At 48.0% G+C, this 18,748-nt stretch overlaps 2 protein-coding genes across 2 annotated transcripts; both read right to left on the bottom strand.

The window, feature by feature from the left end:
• Window positions 1-2,350: 2,350 nt before the first annotated feature.
• Miox (myo-inositol oxygenase) lies at window positions 2,351-4,951 on the bottom strand. The gene is made up of 10 exons (XM_075963529.1): window positions 4,937-4,951; window positions 4,099-4,179; window positions 3,829-3,909; window positions 3,538-3,700; window positions 3,291-3,358; window positions 3,062-3,171; window positions 2,891-2,958; window positions 2,750-2,799; window positions 2,551-2,663; window positions 2,351-2,459 (listed from the first exon to the last, which is right to left on the bottom strand). Exons 1-10 carry the CDS (start codon window positions 4,949-4,951, stop codon window positions 2,351-2,353), a joined length of 858 nt encoding a protein of 285 aa, XP_075819644.1.
• Window positions 4,952-15,175: 10,224 nt separating this feature from the next.
• Adm2 (adrenomedullin 2) lies at window positions 15,176-17,082 on the bottom strand. The gene is made up of 3 exons (XM_075963528.1): window positions 16,896-17,082; window positions 16,641-16,764; window positions 15,176-15,913 (listed from the first exon to the last, which is right to left on the bottom strand). Exons 2-3 carry the CDS (start codon window positions 16,751-16,753, stop codon window positions 15,577-15,579), a joined length of 450 nt encoding a protein of 149 aa, XP_075819643.1. The 5' UTR covers window positions 16,754-16,764; window positions 16,896-17,082; the 3' UTR covers window positions 15,176-15,576.
• Between the last annotated feature and the right edge of the window lie 1,666 nt (window positions 17,083-18,748).

Here is an 18,748-nt window from a genome sequence, read left to right as displayed (position 1 = left end):
CTTCTGGCCTGCAGGCATACATGCAGACAGAATACTGAGAATACTGTATACATAATAAATAAAAATCTTTAAAAAAAAGATTTATTTATTCACGCATTTTGTGTATATGAGTGCTCTGCCTTCATGCACACCAGAAGAAGGAATCTGATCCCATTACAGATGGTTGTGAGCCATCATGTCGTTGCTGGGAATTGAACTCAGGACCTCTGAAAGAGCAGCCAAGTGCTCTTAACCACTGAGGAGTCATCTTTCCAGCCCCCAAGCCTGCTCTTTTCTAAAGGGAAACAGAGGAGGAATGGATCTGGGGAAAATTGGAGGTAAGGGGGCACTGGGAGGAGTGGAGAAAGGTGAAACTGTGGTTGGGATATGCGACAGAAGAATAGAAAATGACTTTTTCTTTCTTTTTTTTTTTTTTTGTTTTTTCGAGACAGGGTTTCTCTGTGGTTTTGGAGCCTGTCCTGGAACTAGCTCGTGTAGACCAGGCTGGTCTCGAACTCACAGAGATCCGCCTGCCTCTGCCTCCCAAGGGCTGGGATTAAAGGCATGCGCCATCACCGCCCGGCAGAAAATGATTTTTTCATGTGTATCACAAGCCTGTAGGTGCCCCAGATGTTGGAAGAGGGCATCAGCTCCCCTAGAACTAGAGTTACAGCCGAGCAGTAACCACCCCAGGCTATGTGTGTGACTTTTGACCCTCCTGTATACACCTCCCAAATGCTGGGATCACAGATATGCAATGACTGGTTTACTTTATTATTTCATCTGGAAACATGGGCTATCTTTCCATTTGTTCATTCTAAAGTTCATTTCATTGCTTTATATTTTTCTGTGTAAATACCCTTATCTCCTTGGTTAAATTTATTTTCCACTATTTTTGTAGCTACTGTAAGAGGCTTTTGTTTTGAGACAGAGCCTCAGTATCTGTAGCTCAAATGGGCCTCAAATTTTGCCTCTGGCTGAGTGGTGGTGGTATGGGCCTTTGATCCCAGCACTTGGGAGGTAGAGGCAGGCGATCTCTGTTCATGGCCAGCCTGGTCTGCAAAGCAGATTCCAGGACATCCAGGACTGTACACAGAGAAACCCTGTCTGGGAGGATGGGGTGGATTTCCTGCCTGTTTCCTGAGTGCTGAGATTATGGGCATGAGTTGTCTTATTTTCTTTTTTTTATATCTTTATTAGTGTACAAAAACTGAGGACTGAGAGATACAGTACTTGCTTATGCATGAGGCTCTAGGTTCAGTCCCCAGCAACACAAGAAAAAAGGAAGGAAAGAAGGCTGTCTAGTTGGCCACTGATTTCTCTCAGTGTTGGGAACTGAACCCAGGACCTCATAGGACAGGCATTCCCCACTGAGCTGCATCCCCAGCCCACCACTAACTTTGCATGCTGATTCATTTTTGTTTAAGTCTAACTTTATAGTTCATGCAAACCTGGAACTCATGATCCTTCTGCCTCAGCTCTGGAGTGCTGGAGTTATAATCCTGTGCCACTAGGCCTAACTCAGGGGTCTTGTCAACCAAATAGCAACATATTCCCCAGAGCCTCATGGAGACATCAAAAGGACCCAGGAGCCCATCCTGAAAGCCTCTCTGCCTCCAGTAGAGATGAGACCATCAAGGAACTGAAGCGTTCCCAATATATTGAAAGTTTATTCTTTGTTTTTTTCCTACTTATCTATCTATCTATCTATCTATCTATCTATCTATCTATCTATTTATTTATACAGTATTCTGTTTGCTTGTATGTCTGCAGGCCATAAGAGGGCAGTAGACCTCATTACAGATGGTTATGGGCCACCATGTTGTTGCTGGGAATTGAACTCAGGACATTTGGAAGAGCAGGCAGTGCTCTTAAACCACTGAGCCATCTCTCCAGCCCCTGTTGTTGTTTTTTTTTCCAAGAAAGGGTTTCTCTGTATAACCTTGGCTGTCCTGGAACTCCTGTTGTAGACCAGGCTGGTTTCAAACTCACAGAGATCCACCTACCTCTACCTCCTGAGTGCTTGGATTAAAGGTACCACCGCCTGACTTTTTCCTCCCCCTTAGTGACCCCCTTTCTAGACTGGGGGTGGGTTGGATAACACGGAGTCAAGAGGATAAGCAGCTTGATCATGGTAGTGGTATCCTGTGCCGGGACCACCCCTGCTACCACAACCTGGGCCCCGGTGATCAATCAGCTTTGTAAACTCTTTCAGTCTTTATTGATACCTGGCACAAGTGGCCTCAACCACAGCAGGTGGGGACCGTGGACAGGTGTATGGGGCCCAGAGCAAGGCTGAAGTGGGCTGTATTGTGCCCGATGGTGTCTAGCTTAGGTGCGGTTTCAACGGTGGGAGGGTATCGGAAACCATTCACCAGCTCAAGATGCCTGGGCAGTACTTGTCGATCAGCCCCTGATAGTAGGGCCGCAGGCTGTCCACATCTGGCAGCTCAGGGCTCTTGGTGTAGAGGTCAAACTTGCTGCAGACGTGGGGAACCAACAATGAGCATCAGGTCAGATCCTTCATCCCCAAGTCCCCTTCACGGCCCACACCCGTTGGGGACTACGTACTTGAACTCTTGCACCCAGGGCAGCATGTCCAGATCCTGCTGACTGCACAGCTGTAGGTAGTCACCCCCCGTGTGCCATGGATAGAAGGAGTGAAATCGGATCATGTAGAAGGCCTGTGTGAGACCACAATGAGCATGCTCAGATCTGCCAGATGGACCCAGCTGGGCTAGGCTTCTGCTTGGGCCCTCCTCCGACCTACCTCAGGGGGTAGGGAGAACTTGTTGAACTTCATCATCCGGTAGAGGTACTCTGCAGGAGAGGGGGTGATGTAGCCGGGTGCCCAGAGGGACAGCCCTTACCACCATCCCCACCGTCCCCTGTGCGCTCTAGCTGTCCTCACCATCGTGGCCCCAGGACATAAGGACATTCTCAAGTCCACAGTGGGGCTGGTACATGCCCAGTTCCGTGCTACAACGATCAAGAGAGGAGCATGAGAGGGACTGGACGATACAGGGAAGACCACCCGGGGTCTTGTAATGTTACAGGAAGGTGAGGTACTATTTCAAACTACCTGTATCGAGGGTCCCGAAGGTCAGGGTTGTCCTGGAAAGTAGACTCACGGAACACCACAGAGGCCTGGGGACGGCAGCCTACGGGAAAAGTGTCTCCAACAACGGCCCACTAGGAAAGGAAAGGCCAGGCGGCTGTGGGTGAGGGCTCAAACAGAGGTTTGCTCCCTCTCATAGTGCCCCAAGCCCTGTGCTGAGTGAAACTGCCCTCTCCCCACACCTGGCCTTCACCTGAGGTTCCCCCCACAGAGCCAGGATCTTCCCCAGATCATGCAGAAGTCCGACCAGGTGGAACCAGTCTGTGGAAAAGGGACATATGAGTTAGAAGCTGCAGGGTAGGCAGAGCAGGTTCTGGGCTAGAAAGCAAGGAGCCCAGGGGTCTGCTTCTTTTAAGGTGAGGCTTGTGGGAGAGGACCAAGCCTCTGGGGTCGCTTTGTAGGGCAATGATAGCTCCTCCCCCACCAGTAGTAGAGCACACCTTTGTCTGGGTGGGCTTTCCGGATGCCCTCCGCTGTCTGGAAGGCATGAAAGGAGTTGGGGAAGTCTACATCGGGGTCCGATTCATCCACTAGATCATCCAGCAAGTTCACAACCTCCATGACTGTCATTTTCTTATGTGAGAAGCTTCCAAACTGGATATGCTGGTGAGAGGCAAAAATCAGTCATTCCCCAAGAGGGGGCGGGCTACAGAGCACGGTCACTCCGTCACCCGGCCCTGGGCAAGGAAGCTCCCACCCTCAGAGCCCGCATTAGAAGCAAAAACTCCTACCTTCCTGCTGACGAAGTCCACCGTCTGGTGTGTGTGCATGAGCTTGTACGTGGTAAAGACGCGATCCAGCAGCGGGCCTGCCTGCAAGCCAATCAGCGCAGGATTTGTGCCAAACTGACTCAGCACGCTGGGGGCCGTGGCCTCCCCTCCTGCAGGCCAGACTGCACAGGTAAAAAGTGTAATGGGACTTCCGACAAAACCCCCTTAGAGCTGTGGGAACCAGAGACCGGGCAGGGAGAGTGAGTGGGGGTGGAACTGGGGCTTACTCACGGTGTAGTTTCGGAAGCTGTCCTTGTCTTTGGCCAACTCTGGGTCCACATCAGGTCGATAGACCAGGGAAGGGTCTGGGCCCTGGTTGGATAGGAGTTTGACCCATCTCACTGCCAGCCGGGTTTATAAGGAAGGGAGGACATTACAGCCCCAAGGGGCTGGATACTAAAACACCTCATCCCATGCGCGCATCAGCCCCGCACCAGCCAGCCAGGGTCAGCCGATGTCTACTCCCAGTGTGAGAAGATACTAATTAAGACACAACCAACCGGGCGGTGGTGGCACACGTCTTTAATCTCAGCACTCGGGAGGCAGAGGCAGGTGGACCTCTGTGAGTTCGAGGCCAACCTGGGCTACAAGAGCTAGTTCCAGGACAGGCTCCAAAGCTACAGAGAAACCCTGTCTCGAAAAACAAAAACAAACAAACAAACAAAAAGACCCAACATGCTGAGCAGTGGTGGCTCCCACCACTTGGGAGGAAGACACAGGCGAATCTCTGAGTGCGAAGCCAGACTAGTTTATAAGAGCTAGTCTAAAGCTACAGAGAAACCTTGTCTCTGATAAAAGAAAGAGAGAGAACAGACCTCACCTGCTTGACACCCTTGCAGAGAAAAGGTAATTTTAGGTGGAGACCTGACTCCACAGGGAGGCTGTAGGTGGGGGCTGTGCAGGGAGTTTCACCCCTACCCCAGCAGGACTGTATAACAAAAAGGAATTAGCTCTGTGACCTTGAGGAACCAGCCTAAGAGGGCGGTACTGCAGCCTCTTCCACTGCGGTCAGTGGAGCCCGTGAAGAGAGGTTGATGACGCCACTCCTGTATGATCATAAGGTACTTACCACATCCACCTTCATCCCGAGAGGAAGCAGCAATCAGATGGCAAAGCTTGCAGGTCGGTGAGGTCTTAGGCCAAGGCGCCTTTTATATACTCACAGGTTACGTAACCGACCGGATAATACCTATTTCCTTGGCCTTGACATTTGGTAATAAGTGACCATCCACCCTCCCCCTGGCCTCAGCAAGTTAATATATCAGCTCCGAAACAGAACCCCCTAGCCCAGTTCCCTTTGCCTCTATTTGCGCCTCCTCTGTCCTAGAGTTTTTTATCCCTCAGAGAGACTGTAGCCAGACCTCTGATTTCCCCTTGTTGGGGCACAGAGGTCCTTGTACGAGAACCAGGAATGTTAATTGTGCAGGGGTGTCTCCTCAACAGAGGAGATATAAACCAAATACTTTCACTCCTTCCGGATAGCTGAGAGCAGGTCTTGTTAGTAACCTGGTGACCCTTTTGTTATCTGTGGAGACTCACCTCACCCACCTTTTGCTGTAGAGGCCGGCCTCACCCAAATTCCAGAATAATTATCCTAGGCCGTTACCCGTCCTTAGAGACATCACGTGTACTTTTATAGATCCTGCTATCGGTCAGAGACCACACTAGATTCTAGGCCTTTTAGCTGTAGCGCCCACCCTCATGGTCACAGGTACTCTATAGAGTCACACTTAAGCTTTATGGCGCACCTGGAATTGGACTGATGGGATTGATGGTTGCCTGGAAACCTTTCCCCAAGTTGTTCTGTGTTTTAAAGATGCTGACAGTGAAGCTGCTGACCAGGGACCCCTTGACAAAGTCAGTCTGAACCCAGTCTTCTTATCTCTTCTCAGATCACTGCCTGCGTTGACACCTGCAAGGTTCCCCTCCAACTGGCACCAAAAACATGGGGCACGTGACCCTTGGAGAAGGTAAGAAAAGCTTTCTTTCAGTAGAAATTGAGGGTTAGGGAAACTCGGTCCTGTCACTGCAAAAGGGGTCTCGACCTTAAAATGAGAGGGCGGAGCTGATTTTGAGGTCTTCTCAGTACTCTGAAACATGTTGTACAATCATTACAGTATTTGTTAAGATCCAAAGGAAGAAGCCGGACAGTGGTGGCGCACGCCTTTAATTCCAGTACTCGCGAGGAGGCAGAGGCAGGCGGTTCTCTGTGAGTTCGAGGCCAGACTGGTCTACAAGAGCTAGTTCCAGGACAGGCTCCAAAGCTACAGAGAAACCCTGTCTCGAAAAACAACAACAACAAAAGATCCAAAGGATATTCAGAGCTACAGCTCTGTAACTTTATTTGCATACAAACTAAAGAGAGCCCAGGAAAAAGGGGAATAAAGTCCCTGGCAATTATTTTTAAAAGAGAGAGAGAGTGGGGCTGGAAGATGGCTCAGAGGTTAAGAGCATTGCCTGCTCTTCCAAAGGTCCTGAGTTCAATTCCCAGCAACCACATGGTGGCTCACAACCATCTGTAATGGGGTCTGGTGCCCTCTTCTGGCCTGAAGGCATACACACAGACAGAATATTGTATACATAATAAATATTAAAAAAAATAACTAAAACAAAAGAGAGAGGGTTGTTTGGTTTTTGTTTGTTTGTGTTTTTTGTTTTTGTTTTTTGGGAGTTTTTGGTTTTCCCTCATAGTGGGAATAACTCAATACTAAAGTTACCATGGAACTTTTTTTTCTCCAATAGTGGGAATAACTCAGTATCAATGGCCCTTTCGTGAGGGAAAAAAATAATCAAAACAAGCCCGGCTTCTAGTACGGAAACAATCCCAACTAGGGCATAAAGCACTAAGTCACTGCTGTTTGACTTTCCGGAGGTATTTATTGGTCATTCATTGTATGAAGGATGATCTCCTCTCCTGACAGTCTAGTGAATGCTTAAATGAATGCGAAATTTTCACAGCAAGTAAACTGAAAGAGCAAAATTCATAATTTTGAACTATCTCTTATCTTTTTGTCACTACTGATGATTTGACTCTGCTCTGTAAGTTGTCTGGAAACTCTCCATTAAATATAAAACTGTAACACCTGAAACAGAATCGGGCTATTAGCTTATTAAATAATGCAACTGCTAAATCGGTGGCTCATAGAAATAATCTATTAAGCTGGGCGGTGGTGGCGCACGCCTTTAATCCCAGCACTTGGGAGGCAGAGGCAGGCGGATCTCTGTGAGTTCGAGACCAGCCTGGTCTACACGAGCTAGTTCCAGGACAGGCTCCAAAACCACAGAGAAACCCTGTCTCGAAAAACCAAAAAAAAAAAAAAAAAAAAAAAGAAATAATCTATTACTGATTTAAAAAACTGTAATAATTATTTTTCCAGTAAGTTATTAGTTCCACGTTGTTATTAATTGACAGGTCAAATTAACATATTACTTGGGATCTGGATTACTTGGCATCTGAAATATTCTATTTTTAAGAATTTATGGGTTGGGAAGTGGTAGCACATGCCTTTAATCCCAGCACTCAAGGGGCAAAGACAGGCTGGTCTCTGTGAGTTCGAAGTCAGCCTGGTCTACGGAGTGAGTTCCAGGAGAGGCTCCAAAGCTGCACAGAAAAACCCTGCCAAAAAAAAAAAAAACCGCAAACAAACAAAAACATTTTGAGTGGCTGGACTGATGGCTCAGGTTAAGAATACTGGCTGGGCTTTTGAAGACCTGAATTCAGTTCCCAGCACCACAATGACTGTTCACAATTGACCATGACTCCAGTGCCAGGAGATCTGGCAACCTCATCGCACACAGTCTGCAAATCCCCAATGTGTATAAAAAAATAAATAACCCTTTAAAAAAAGAACTTTAAAAAATATCCTCTGGTTATTGCCAAAAATAACATCTAGAAATCCTAGGGAGATTGCTTTTAATGCTTTTATAGATGACTCTTCGAAAGGACAAAGAGCTTACATCTTATTACGATTTCCACATGCTCCATGCACACACAAACGATTATATTCACTCTGGGTTATACACCTCAGTCATCTAAACTGGCCGTCATTAATCAGCTGTTATTATTTTAACTAACTCTGCTATTTATTTCAGTTCAAATGACAGTTTACGGGAGGGGCAAAGGAAGGAGTATCAGAGCCTTCCAGTCATGATGGGGAGCTTTGGAACCCCGGTTTGCAAAATGAGCTTCCTTAAGGCAGGTTAAGGCTCAACCTTAACTGACCTCCTATATAAATTAGCACATGATGGATAGAGATGCCCTGAGAAGGGAAAGGGACCTAATGAGAGAAACAAAAATAGTGCGGAACGATTGTGATTGTAGAAAAGATGTAGTGGAAGGAAACATTTGGAATGAGATTCTTCAGAATCTAGCTAACAGAGTGATGGGATGGATGGTGTGTGTGGAGATAGACTCCTTAAACTCAGTTTCCTTGCTTAGAAAAATCCAATCTTATTGAAACAATAAGATTGCTGGCTCGGGGCTGGAGAGATGGCTCAGAGGTTAAGAGCACTGGCTGCTCTTCCAAAGGTCCTGAGTTCAATTCCCAGCAACCACATGGTGGCTCACAACCATCTATAATGAGGTCTGGTGCCCTCTTCTGGCCATAATAAAGCTTTAAAAAAAAAGAAAAGATGGCAAGATAATATAGTCATTCACCTTATTGTTCAAAATCTTTTTTTGTTTTTTCAAGACTGGTTTGTTTTTTCTCTGTGTAACAGTCCTAACTGACCTGAAACTCACTCTGTAAACCAGACTGACCTTGAACTCACAGAAATCTGCCTGCCTGCCTGCCTCTGCCTCCCAAGTATGTGTGCCAGCACTGTGCCAGCACTACCCTGCTGATCAAAATCTTCAATGTGCTCAAAACTGTTTGTAGTCGGGGCTGGAGAGATGGCTCAGAGGTTAAGAGCACTGACTGTTCTTCCAGAGGTTCTGAGTTCAATTCCCGGCAACCACATGATGGCTCATAACCATCTGTAATGAGATCTGGTGCCCTCTTCTGGCCTGCAGGGACACATGCAAGTAGAATGCTGTATACATAATTAATAAATAAATCTTTTTTTTTAAATATTTATTTATTTATTATGTATACAATAGTCTGTCTGTGTGTATGTCTGCAGGTCAGAAGAGGGCACCAGACCTCATTACAGATGGTTGTGAGCCACCATGTGGTTGCTGGGAATTGAACTCAGGACCTTTGGAAGAGCAGGCAATGCTCTTAACCTCTGAGCCATCTCTCCAGCCCAATAAATAAATCTTAAAAAAAAAAAAAACTGTTTGTAGTCATACTAAGTACAAATATGAGTCGTTGAAAAAGGCAAGCTTTGGCCTTCTATATATGTTTTCAAGATTAAACCTAAAGCAAGTAGCTAAAAACAAAGTTTGTTTAAAACCAGGTATACTTACTGAACAGGTTGCCTGGTCAAATTACGCATCCATCCAGTAATAGCAACATTAGCAATTTTTTTTTTTCGATACAGGATGTCTCTGTGTAGCCTTAGCTGTCCTGGAACTCCATCTGTAAACTGAGCTGACCTTGAACTCAGAGATTCACCTGCCTCCGTCTCTTTAGTGCTGGGATTAAAAGTGTGTACCACCACTTTCTGTCTACAAAATAAGAAATTTTATCTTGTCTTTTATTGCTAAAACTTTATTTTTAAATTTATATTTTTGTACATCATAACAAAAAATTTTAAAGTAATAACGTAAACAAGCTTGAGATAGATTTTAAAAGCAAAATAGGAATAACTTGGAATCAAAGTATTTTTAGAATATTTTTTCTGGATAATATGGTGGCAAAAAAAAAAAGAAACATTACCAAACATAAGGGTACATGCCTCCCAGTATTTGAGAGGCAGATCTCTGAGTTCAAGGCCAGCCTGATCTACAAACTTAGTGCCAAGATAGCTTGGGCTACACAGAGAAACCTTTCTTGAAAAACAAAACAACCAACAAAACAAAAAAGCAAACAAAACTGAATGCTTCTTAAATCCCCTTGGAGGCAAAAGAAGAGTTTAACCCTCAGGAGGCAGAGACAAGTGGATCTCTGTGAGTTCGAGGCCAGACTGCTGCTGTATAGAGTGAGTTCCAGGACAGCCAGGGCTACAGAGAAACCGTCCCAGAAAAACAACAACAAAAAAAGAGGAGTCTTTTTTTTTTTTTTTTTTTTTTTTGGTTTTTCGAGACAGGGTTTCTCTGTGGTTTTTTGGAGCCTGTCCTGGAACTAGCTCTTGTAGACCAGGCTGGTCTCGAACTCACAGAGATCCGCCTGCCTCTGCCTCCCTAGTGCTGGGATTAAAGGCGTGCGCCACCACCGCCCGGCAAAAAAGAGGAGTCTAACCAAAAATATAATCAATAAAAATTAGGTTATTTTGAAGTTTTCACCTAAAATTATTATTATTAGTTTGGTTTTTGGAGACTTGGGGGAAACAAGGACTAACCAAAAAGGAAAAAGCTAGTTTGTTGTTGTTGTTTTTAAAGATTTATTTATTACAGTGTTCTGCCTGCATGTATGCCTTAATGTCAGAAGAGGGCACTATATCTCATTTCAGATGGTTGTGAGAGCCACCATGTGATTGCTGGGAATTGAACTCAGGACCTCTGGAAGAGCAGCCAGTGCTCTTAACCGCTGAGCCATCTCTCCAGCCCCCAAGATAGTTATTTTTAATGACTGTATGACATGTTAATTCTTCTCAATGCAGAATCCAAATGTTTTCTGTCAGGGGGATAAAATGTCCACCTGTGATAGGATATAGTGTGATATTGTTTTGGATGCTCAGGATTATTTATAGAGCTTTAGGTGGAACAGGCCATATTATGCCCGTTTTGCTCACAGCATAAATATTAGCAGAAATTCATCAAGAACTGGTTGAATTGAGGGTGACTTTGCCCTTTCCTCTTCTCTGTTAGCTAATCTTACGGTTGGTTCTCTCACACTTGCCTGTATGAATTAGTCTAGTTATAGAGGCAATGCATTCAGTCTTGGCCTCTATTACAGCCTCTAGTTTCTCTTTTAAAAAAAAAATTGGGAGAAGATGTTGGGGGCACAGAGGTCCTTGTACTCCCAGAGAACCACCAAGAGAACCAGGAAGGTTCATCACACAGGGGTGTCTCCTCAATGGAGGAGATAAAAATCAAATACCTGCATTCCATCCAGAAAGCTGAAAGAGGACTGTGTTAATGAGCTGGTGACCTTTTTGTTATCTGTGGTACACAGTTCGCCCTAATTTCCCAGGGTGGTGATTACAGACTCTTTTCTCCCTAGACCATTACCCAACCTCAGGGTAGATGTCACGAGTACTTTACGGCCTACTGACCTCTATGCTATTGTCAGAGACCACACTAGATTCTAGGCCTTTTAGCTACAGAACCCACCCCCATGGTCACACGTCCTTTGTAAAAGACTCTCTACGTTGTCACACCTTAAGCTTTATTGCACACCTGGAATTGGACTGATCGGTTGCTTGAAAACCTTCTCCCAAACTGTGTGGGTTTTTTTTTTTTGTTTGTTTGTTTTTCGAGACAGGGTTTCTCTGTAGCTTTGGAGCCTGTCCTGGAACTCCCTTTGTAGACCAGGCTGGTCTCGAACTCACAGAGATCCGCCTGCCTCTGCCTCCTGAGTGCTGGGATTAAAGGCGTGCGCCACCACCGCCCGGCCCAAACTGTGTTTTAAATATGCTGACAGCGAACCGCCTGGCATTAGACTTCCCAAAGTCTGATCCGGGTTGGCAAAGTCAATCTGGACTGTGATTTTGTTCTTGTCTCTTTGTGGACCGTTGCCTGCATTGACACCTTCAGGGTTCCCCTCACTCCCGGCCCCCAGCTTTGAACACCTCCCTGCTTGCAGGGACTCTGAGCCTCGCTCTACACCCGTGACTCTCCACATTTCTCTCTCTCTTTTCCAGGACAGGGTTTCTCTGTGTAGCTCTAGCTGTTCTGGAACTCACTCTGTAGACCATGCTGGCCTCTAACTCACAGAGATTCCGCCTGCCTCTACCTCCTGCGTGCTGAGTGCTGGGATTGAAGCTGTGTGCCACCGCCGCCCAGCTGGTCCCCGACATCTTCTCCCAGGAAGAAAAACTTGATGAAGAGCATCTATGAGTAGAAGAAATGATTGTAGGCTGGGATGCAGCTAAGTGATTAGTGCTTGTTTAGCGTGTACCAAGCATGTACCTAGCTAGGTTCAACCCCACCACTGCAAAAAATGAGGGGCAAGGGAGGGAGAGAATCATCCTTGCTAAAATGACAAGACTTGAAGACTTTATTTAAGGCTGTCACAAAAGGGGAGTGAGAACAAATGCAATCGAGACAGGAGGAAATTTACCGCTAATGGTCGCAGTGGCCAGAGCAGGAAGTTACAGAGACATGGGGCTCTCTGTAAGGGTGCTTACAGAGATGACTTCACTGGGTTCTTGCTGGAGGCAGGCGGGTGGAAGAGAGGGCCTTCTCCACAAGCTGATTTACGGACTTTGTTTTGCAGCAGTGGGTACTAAACCAAGGGCTTCATACAAGCTAGGCAAATGCTCCGCCATCACCTCCAGGCAACCTAAGTCTGGTGAAGAGGGCTGGTCGGCTTCTGGGCAAGGGGCTCACATGGGCCAGGATTTAAAACATTTGGATTTTTTGTTTTGTTTGTTTGTTTGTTTTTCGAGACAGGGTTTCTCTGTGTAGCTTTGGAACCTGTCCTGAAACTTGCTCTGTAGACCAGGCTGGCCTCAAACTCACAGAGATCCACCTGCCTCCGCCTCTTGAGTGCTGGAATTAAAGGCATGTGCTATCTATCACCTTGGATACTCTTTTATAATGAGGATCCAGCAGACAAAAACAATTTGCCTGGGCAGTGATAAATTGGAGCAGGGAATAGGACAGTAGACACGTAGGTACAGTGAGGGCCGAGGGCGAGAGTCCTAGGTTAGAAGCCATTAAGAGTTGATACTGCATTCAGTGGGTTCCCTATGCAATTGTGCTGAGCCACCAGCAACCCCGGTACTACTTAAAAGGTAAGCTGCAACAAGCCTTTTCTTAGCTACCCTTCTGATGTGTTTCCTTCTCTCTCTTCCCAGGGAAAGTCAGCTCTAGGAGGCTGCACACTCTCTCCAGTGTGTCCCGTGTGCTCCATGCTCAGATGAGGGTGAAGGTTCCCTGGAGAAGGCTAGAGTCATGACCTTCAAAGCCATCAAGGGTGGGTGCTGGTGCCTGGCTAGGTTCTGGAGGAAAGAACGACTTTTAAGTGTAAAAACAGCTAGGAAGGGGTGGGGTGGGGAGGGCTGCACTGCCCCTGAACCTCTGCATGGGGGCATTGCGAGGTAGTCAAGTGTAGCCAAGCGCAGTGTGGGGCTGGCATCACACCAGATACAAGGGTCATAACTGGCAACCTCCTGACACGGCACAAAGATGCCAGTGGTCCTCCCCCTTCACGGCAAGTTCTGAGGCTCAGGGGCCTTAACTATCCATGGGATTCTAGAGATCAACCTGCAGGAAGTCTGGGAGTCCACGCTGGAAGAATGCAGAGTGTCAGTGAAAAGACATCTGGGGGCGATGGCAGGTGGAAGAGAAGACCTCTTTTTTTTTTTTTTTTTGGTTTTTTTTTTTTGGTTTTTTGAGACAGGGTTTCTCTGTGGTTTTTGGAGCCTGTCCTGGAACTAGCTCTTGTAGACCAGGCTGGTCTTGAACTCACGGAGATCCGCCTGCCTCTGCCTCCCGAGTGCTGGGATTAAAGGCGTGCGCCACCACCGCCCGGCCAAGAGAAGACCTCTTGAGCTGAAGACCACGCGGGCTCAAGAGAAGTGCAAGGTTAGACCTTGCCCAGGATCCGGGGTACCAAGAAGGGTCCTTGGAAATTTGGGTCTGACTCCTCATCTTTGCTCCAGATCTCATGGTTTGTCTTCACTGCCCACCCACCTTTCCCACTGCCTTTCAGGGGTCACAGGACACATGATTCAGGGGCTTGCATCAGGGGCCTCTCTAGTTCCCATTCATATGCCTGCCAGCTTTGACCACCGCAGCCCAGACCTTCTGTGAGAACAAGGACTTGGTGCTTCTAAGTCCTGACCCTGGCGAGCCCCTGCTGTGCCCAGACCTATCCTGGACCTGCTTGGTTTCTTCCAGGCAGCCTGCCTTTCTGTTTTGCTAGGCTTCTATTATACCACCTCCTATTACGGTTCCTGTTTTGGCCTCTCTATGCACGAAGGTCTCTATTCTAGCAGTGAAGGGACTGAGCCAAACGGTGTCCACCAGGTTCATCTTGGAAGGAAGATGAATTGCCTGAATTATACAAACCCTGAGTAATGATAAGGATGGGGGCCCAGAGGGGCTCTTTCAGGATGCTGCTAACTGGGGATCATCTCTGGTCACTCAAAAGGTGACTCTGAGCATTCTTACTGCAGTCACCGGGGCGTGTCGCTGACCCGTGTGAGTGCCTATACATCTGGAGTAATGAAGCGTTCCTCCGGGGCGGTAGGAGGGCGGTGCTGGAAAGCACACGCGAGTGCTGTGAACAGTTGCCAAGGGACAAACAACTCTTTTGGAACCCTGTGTTCTGACCGGACAATTGTCAAGGTTCGGGCGAAATCACATGTGTGAAGAACCTGTACCAAGTACCTATTTCCAGGTTGTAATTGATGCCCACTCTACCCCACCCCCAGGTTTTTTTTTTTTTCAGAGTCTCTGTAGCAAAGGCTGGTCTTGAACTTGTAATTCTGGTCGGTTTGATTCTCCTTGTCATTTGTGGTCTCTCTCCCCTTCTTGGACTCTTGACTAGGAGCAAAGGAATAAGCCTGTCAGACTCCACTGTCCCTACTTCTGATCCTGCTGGGTGTCCTTCCGGGACTGGGAATGGGTAGGATGCGGAGACACCTTTGTTTAAATAATGCCTCCAGCTTTCCTGAGATAGGCTAGGGTCCTTTTTTTTTTTTTTCCTAATTTGGGGTAGTTTTATTATCTGAGACAGGGTCTTGCTATACTGGCTACGATGGTCATGATTGTCATCCCCCTGCCTCAGTCTTCTGGGACCTCTTGCTCAGGGGTAGATCATACTAAGACTTTTGGAGATGGGACACTTTGCCTTATCCCCTGCCCTGGCCTGATGATGAGAAGGGTTGCTCTGCTGTTCTTTGTTCCAGAATGTCCCAGGAGTCTCCATCACCACCGTGGCCTGGGCTCCAGGTTGGCGACAGCCGCGGGAGATCTCTTTCCTCTACCCCAGGATATAGCCCCTCTTTTTGCCCCTCCTGCCTCAGGATGCGAACAAGGAAAAGTCACAATTCCAAGTCAATCACAGAAGAGCAAACTGCACAGAGTGACCACAGCTTCAGCCCACAGAGAGGCTTTAATTCCCAGTTGGGTGGGGGTCCCAGGGGCCACTCTAGCTTTTCTCCTGCTTGGTCATAGATGGGGCTGTGTTTAAGGCTCTGGCTTTGCTCTATTTCTTTAGGCACACTCCTTTCGAGTTCTTTGTGGCGTGTGATACTGCCAACACTCCTGCCAAGCACCTGTTCCCCGAGTGTGCACAGTTCTGGGACTCACAGGTCCCTGGTGGTGCAGATTCTACAGCCTGGATCCACACATCCTTATAGGTTTAGGTTTACAGTCTCCAAAGCCATGAGGACTTGCTGCCCACAGGACCTCCAGAGAACTGGGCCAGAATGTGGAGCTCAGCTGCAGCTCTGGGATGAGAGTACAGCCCTCCAGTGGACCAGTTAGGACCCACCTCAGCCATAACTGTGGGGGCTGCTGGGATCAACGGGAGCTGAGTCTCGCTGGCCCGCTGGTCGGACCAGCTGCCACAGGCGGTGGCTGAGATTCTGCACTTGGCAGGTGCCCAGGACACAGCCCACACGCAGAAGCTGGGCGTGGGGTCTTCGGGGTCCCAAGTGTCGCTGGGGACCTGGGTGTCGTGAGCCACCATTCTGAAGCAGATGAACCATAGCAAGGGTCGGGTTGCCCCTTCCCTGTGGCTGGAGAGCACGAAGAGGCTTCCAGGCTGCTGACCGGAGGGAAGAGTGTCCAGGCTGCAGGTCACTGGATGAAGCCCTTGCTGGGGAGTCTCTGCAGAAGGGAAAGAAAGATCCAAACTCAGAGGCCTGGCATAGCCTTCCAAAGGCACTTAATCCCATCTACTTCTCTATACAGTCTGAGGGCACTGACAGGGGAAGCCCACAGCTTCCCTAAAAGCCTGGCTTCAGACCAGGGGAAGCCCAAAGCCTGACCCTGTCTCCAACCTGAAGACTAGGAGGGGAAGCCAATTAGCCCGCTGAGCTTACTGGCGGCTGATCCATCCATGTAGCCCAAGTCACATGTACCATTATCAGCACCACTCTGGGCAAAGGTCTCCAAGTCACATAGGCTCTGTGGGCCACGGCTCTTAGAATTCAAAAGACCTCCCCGGGTTCTTCCCTGAGAATGCTTCTTCTAGACTCCCTTGCTCCAGGAAACCTTTTGTGTAAGAGTTTATTCTCTCTCCCTCTCTCCCTGCCCTTCTCTCCTCTCCCTCTCTCTTCTCTCTCTTCTCCTCTCTCTCTCTCTCTCTCTCTCTCTCTCTCTCTCTCTCTCTCTCTCTCTCGTGTGTGTGTGTGTGTGTGTGTGTGTGTGTGTGTGTGTGTGTGTGTGTGTGTAGGGTCAGAATAACTATGCTAAGTAGAAAGATTCAAAGAAGAAAAAGTCCTCGTGCCTTTCTCAGGCAACACTGAAGATGGGAAGGTGGCCCTTGATCTGGGAGATGAGCTCTAGAAAACTTATGTTCCCATGAGGAGGCTGGTCCAAACTTTGTACTCACCTGGGTCTCAAAAGCTTCAGCCCTTTGCCTAGGCCGCCAGACTGCGTGCCCGGGAGCAGGTAGAGGAGGCTGATGCAACCGAGGGTTACCGTGACCATCAGGAACTGGGCCATGGCGGGCTGGGCTGTGGAAAAATGCGGTCAAGTCGGCAAATGGGGGGTGGAGGAGGGCAATTCTGGCCTGGAGCCAATCCTCTTCACCCACCAGTTGGGGAAGTCCTCAGCCGGGGGTCTCGGGACGTGGGAAGATTGGTACCTGCGTCTGTTGTCTGTCGGGTCACAGGTCTCGGATCTAGAGACAGCAGGCGGGGCTGGGGTCTGTTGCGAGTTCCGAGAGCACTCAGTTGGTCTTGAGGGTCAGGTCGTGGTCTCCTGGGTTAGTTCGCCTTCTGGGTTAGCTCGCCTTCTGGGGTCCAGCGGAAGACCAGTTTGGGAGGTACTTCCAACGCTAAGTAGTCTTTGGAGCTGAAGGCGGGGCCCGCCGCTGATGGGGCGGGGCGTTCTCCACCCGGGTGGGCTGCTGGAGCCGAGCTCTCCCGGTAGCCGCTTCTGCCCAGCAAGAAGCGGTAGAGCCACAGGGGGTCACTTCAAGGGGTCCATCCCTCCTGGGAAATGCTTAAGAGCTGGACAGGAACGCGCCCCCCCCCCCTCGGCAGGGGAGGTGTCTACCACCCTCACTTCTATTACCTAATTCTGGTGTGCGACCAAATCTAAGAGACTAGTGGGGCCCAAATACCCACCAGGCTGAACGGTGAGTGCTGGGGTAGAGTTGTGTTTTGACCGCAAAGGCATTGACCTGTCACCTCTTCGTGAAAAGTAGGCGCAGGACTTGGTCGCCCAGCATCCCCAGGAGGTAATGGTAGGTTCTCCATGCCTGCTTACCTGTTTTCCAGACTGGTGGCTTCTCATTACCAAATACTGTAGTACAAGTACGAACTGAGCCCCCACCACAGAAGTATTCTGGGTGAGAGACACATTCCTCTTCTCTGCATACAATAATCTCTGTACGTGTTACACACACATGCGCAAACGAGTAATGTATATGATGATGTGTGACCATAAAGGCATTCATGGGTGGGAATACTTGAATATGCACGTACTCTATGAATTGCTTTTTTTAAAAAAAAAAAATCAGCCTCTCCCCCTCCCCCGCCCCCCCATTGTGGTACTGGGAAGTGAACCAGGCAAGCACCTACCGCTGAGCTACACCCTCAATTACCTTGTTTGCCTTTGAGTGTTGAGGTAGGGTCTCCCTAAGCTGTCCAGTACCCTCTGTAGCCTAGGGAGGACTTCAACTTGAAGTCTTCCTGTCCCTGTCTCTTGAACAGCTGGGATTACAAGTCTGCGCCAGGAAGTGGTCCCCCCTTTTTTTTATTTTGTGTATCTTCTATTTACTTATTTTTTAAAAATATTTATTTATTATGTATACAATATTTTGTCTGTGTGTATGTCTGCAGGCCAGAAGAGGGCACCAGACCTCATTACAGATGGTTGTGAGCCACCATGTGGTTGCCTGGAATTAAACTCAGGACCTTTGAAAGAGCAGGCAATGCTCTTAACCACTGAGCCATCTCTCCAGCCCCCCTATTTACTTATTTTTAATAGACTTTATAGTACAAAATCATGGATTTTATTATGACATGTTGATAGACTTATAATTGTATTTTGTTCATCTTCACCCCACCAGTCCTTCGATAATCTAAATTTCGGTGATTTTCAGTCTTTCCACAGCTAAAAGCCCCACCATTGAGCTCATTTATATACTGTATCTACCGAGTTGCTCTTCACAATGCTTCTGCCAGTTCACCATCCACCCACGGATTCTGGGCCACTGATTTTTGTCAGCCTGATGGCCTTTTTTTTTTTTCTTAAACACCCCATCACTGCCATAAGCATTTCTCTTATTTCCGTGTCCATCTGTGTTTCTTCTTCTATCTCATCCTGTCCCTCTGTGGGAGTCCCCAGGACTTGGTCACTCTGTCCCTCCTGCTGAACACTCGTGGGTGCTCAGTAAGCATTTGCCAGATGACGCCATCGAAGAGTGTTGAATGTAGGCCATGCTGAAGAGCTTGCTTTACCTCCTGAGGAAAAGTTTAGCAGATAATCACC

Source organism: Microtus pennsylvanicus, chromosome 2 (assembly GCF_037038515.1).
Source record: "Microtus pennsylvanicus isolate mMicPen1 chromosome 2, mMicPen1.hap1, whole genome shotgun sequence".
In the NCBI taxonomy this organism is placed as follows: domain Eukaryota; kingdom Metazoa; phylum Chordata; class Mammalia; order Rodentia; family Cricetidae; genus Microtus; species Microtus pennsylvanicus.
This window is presented reverse-complemented; position numbering and strand designations above follow the sequence as displayed.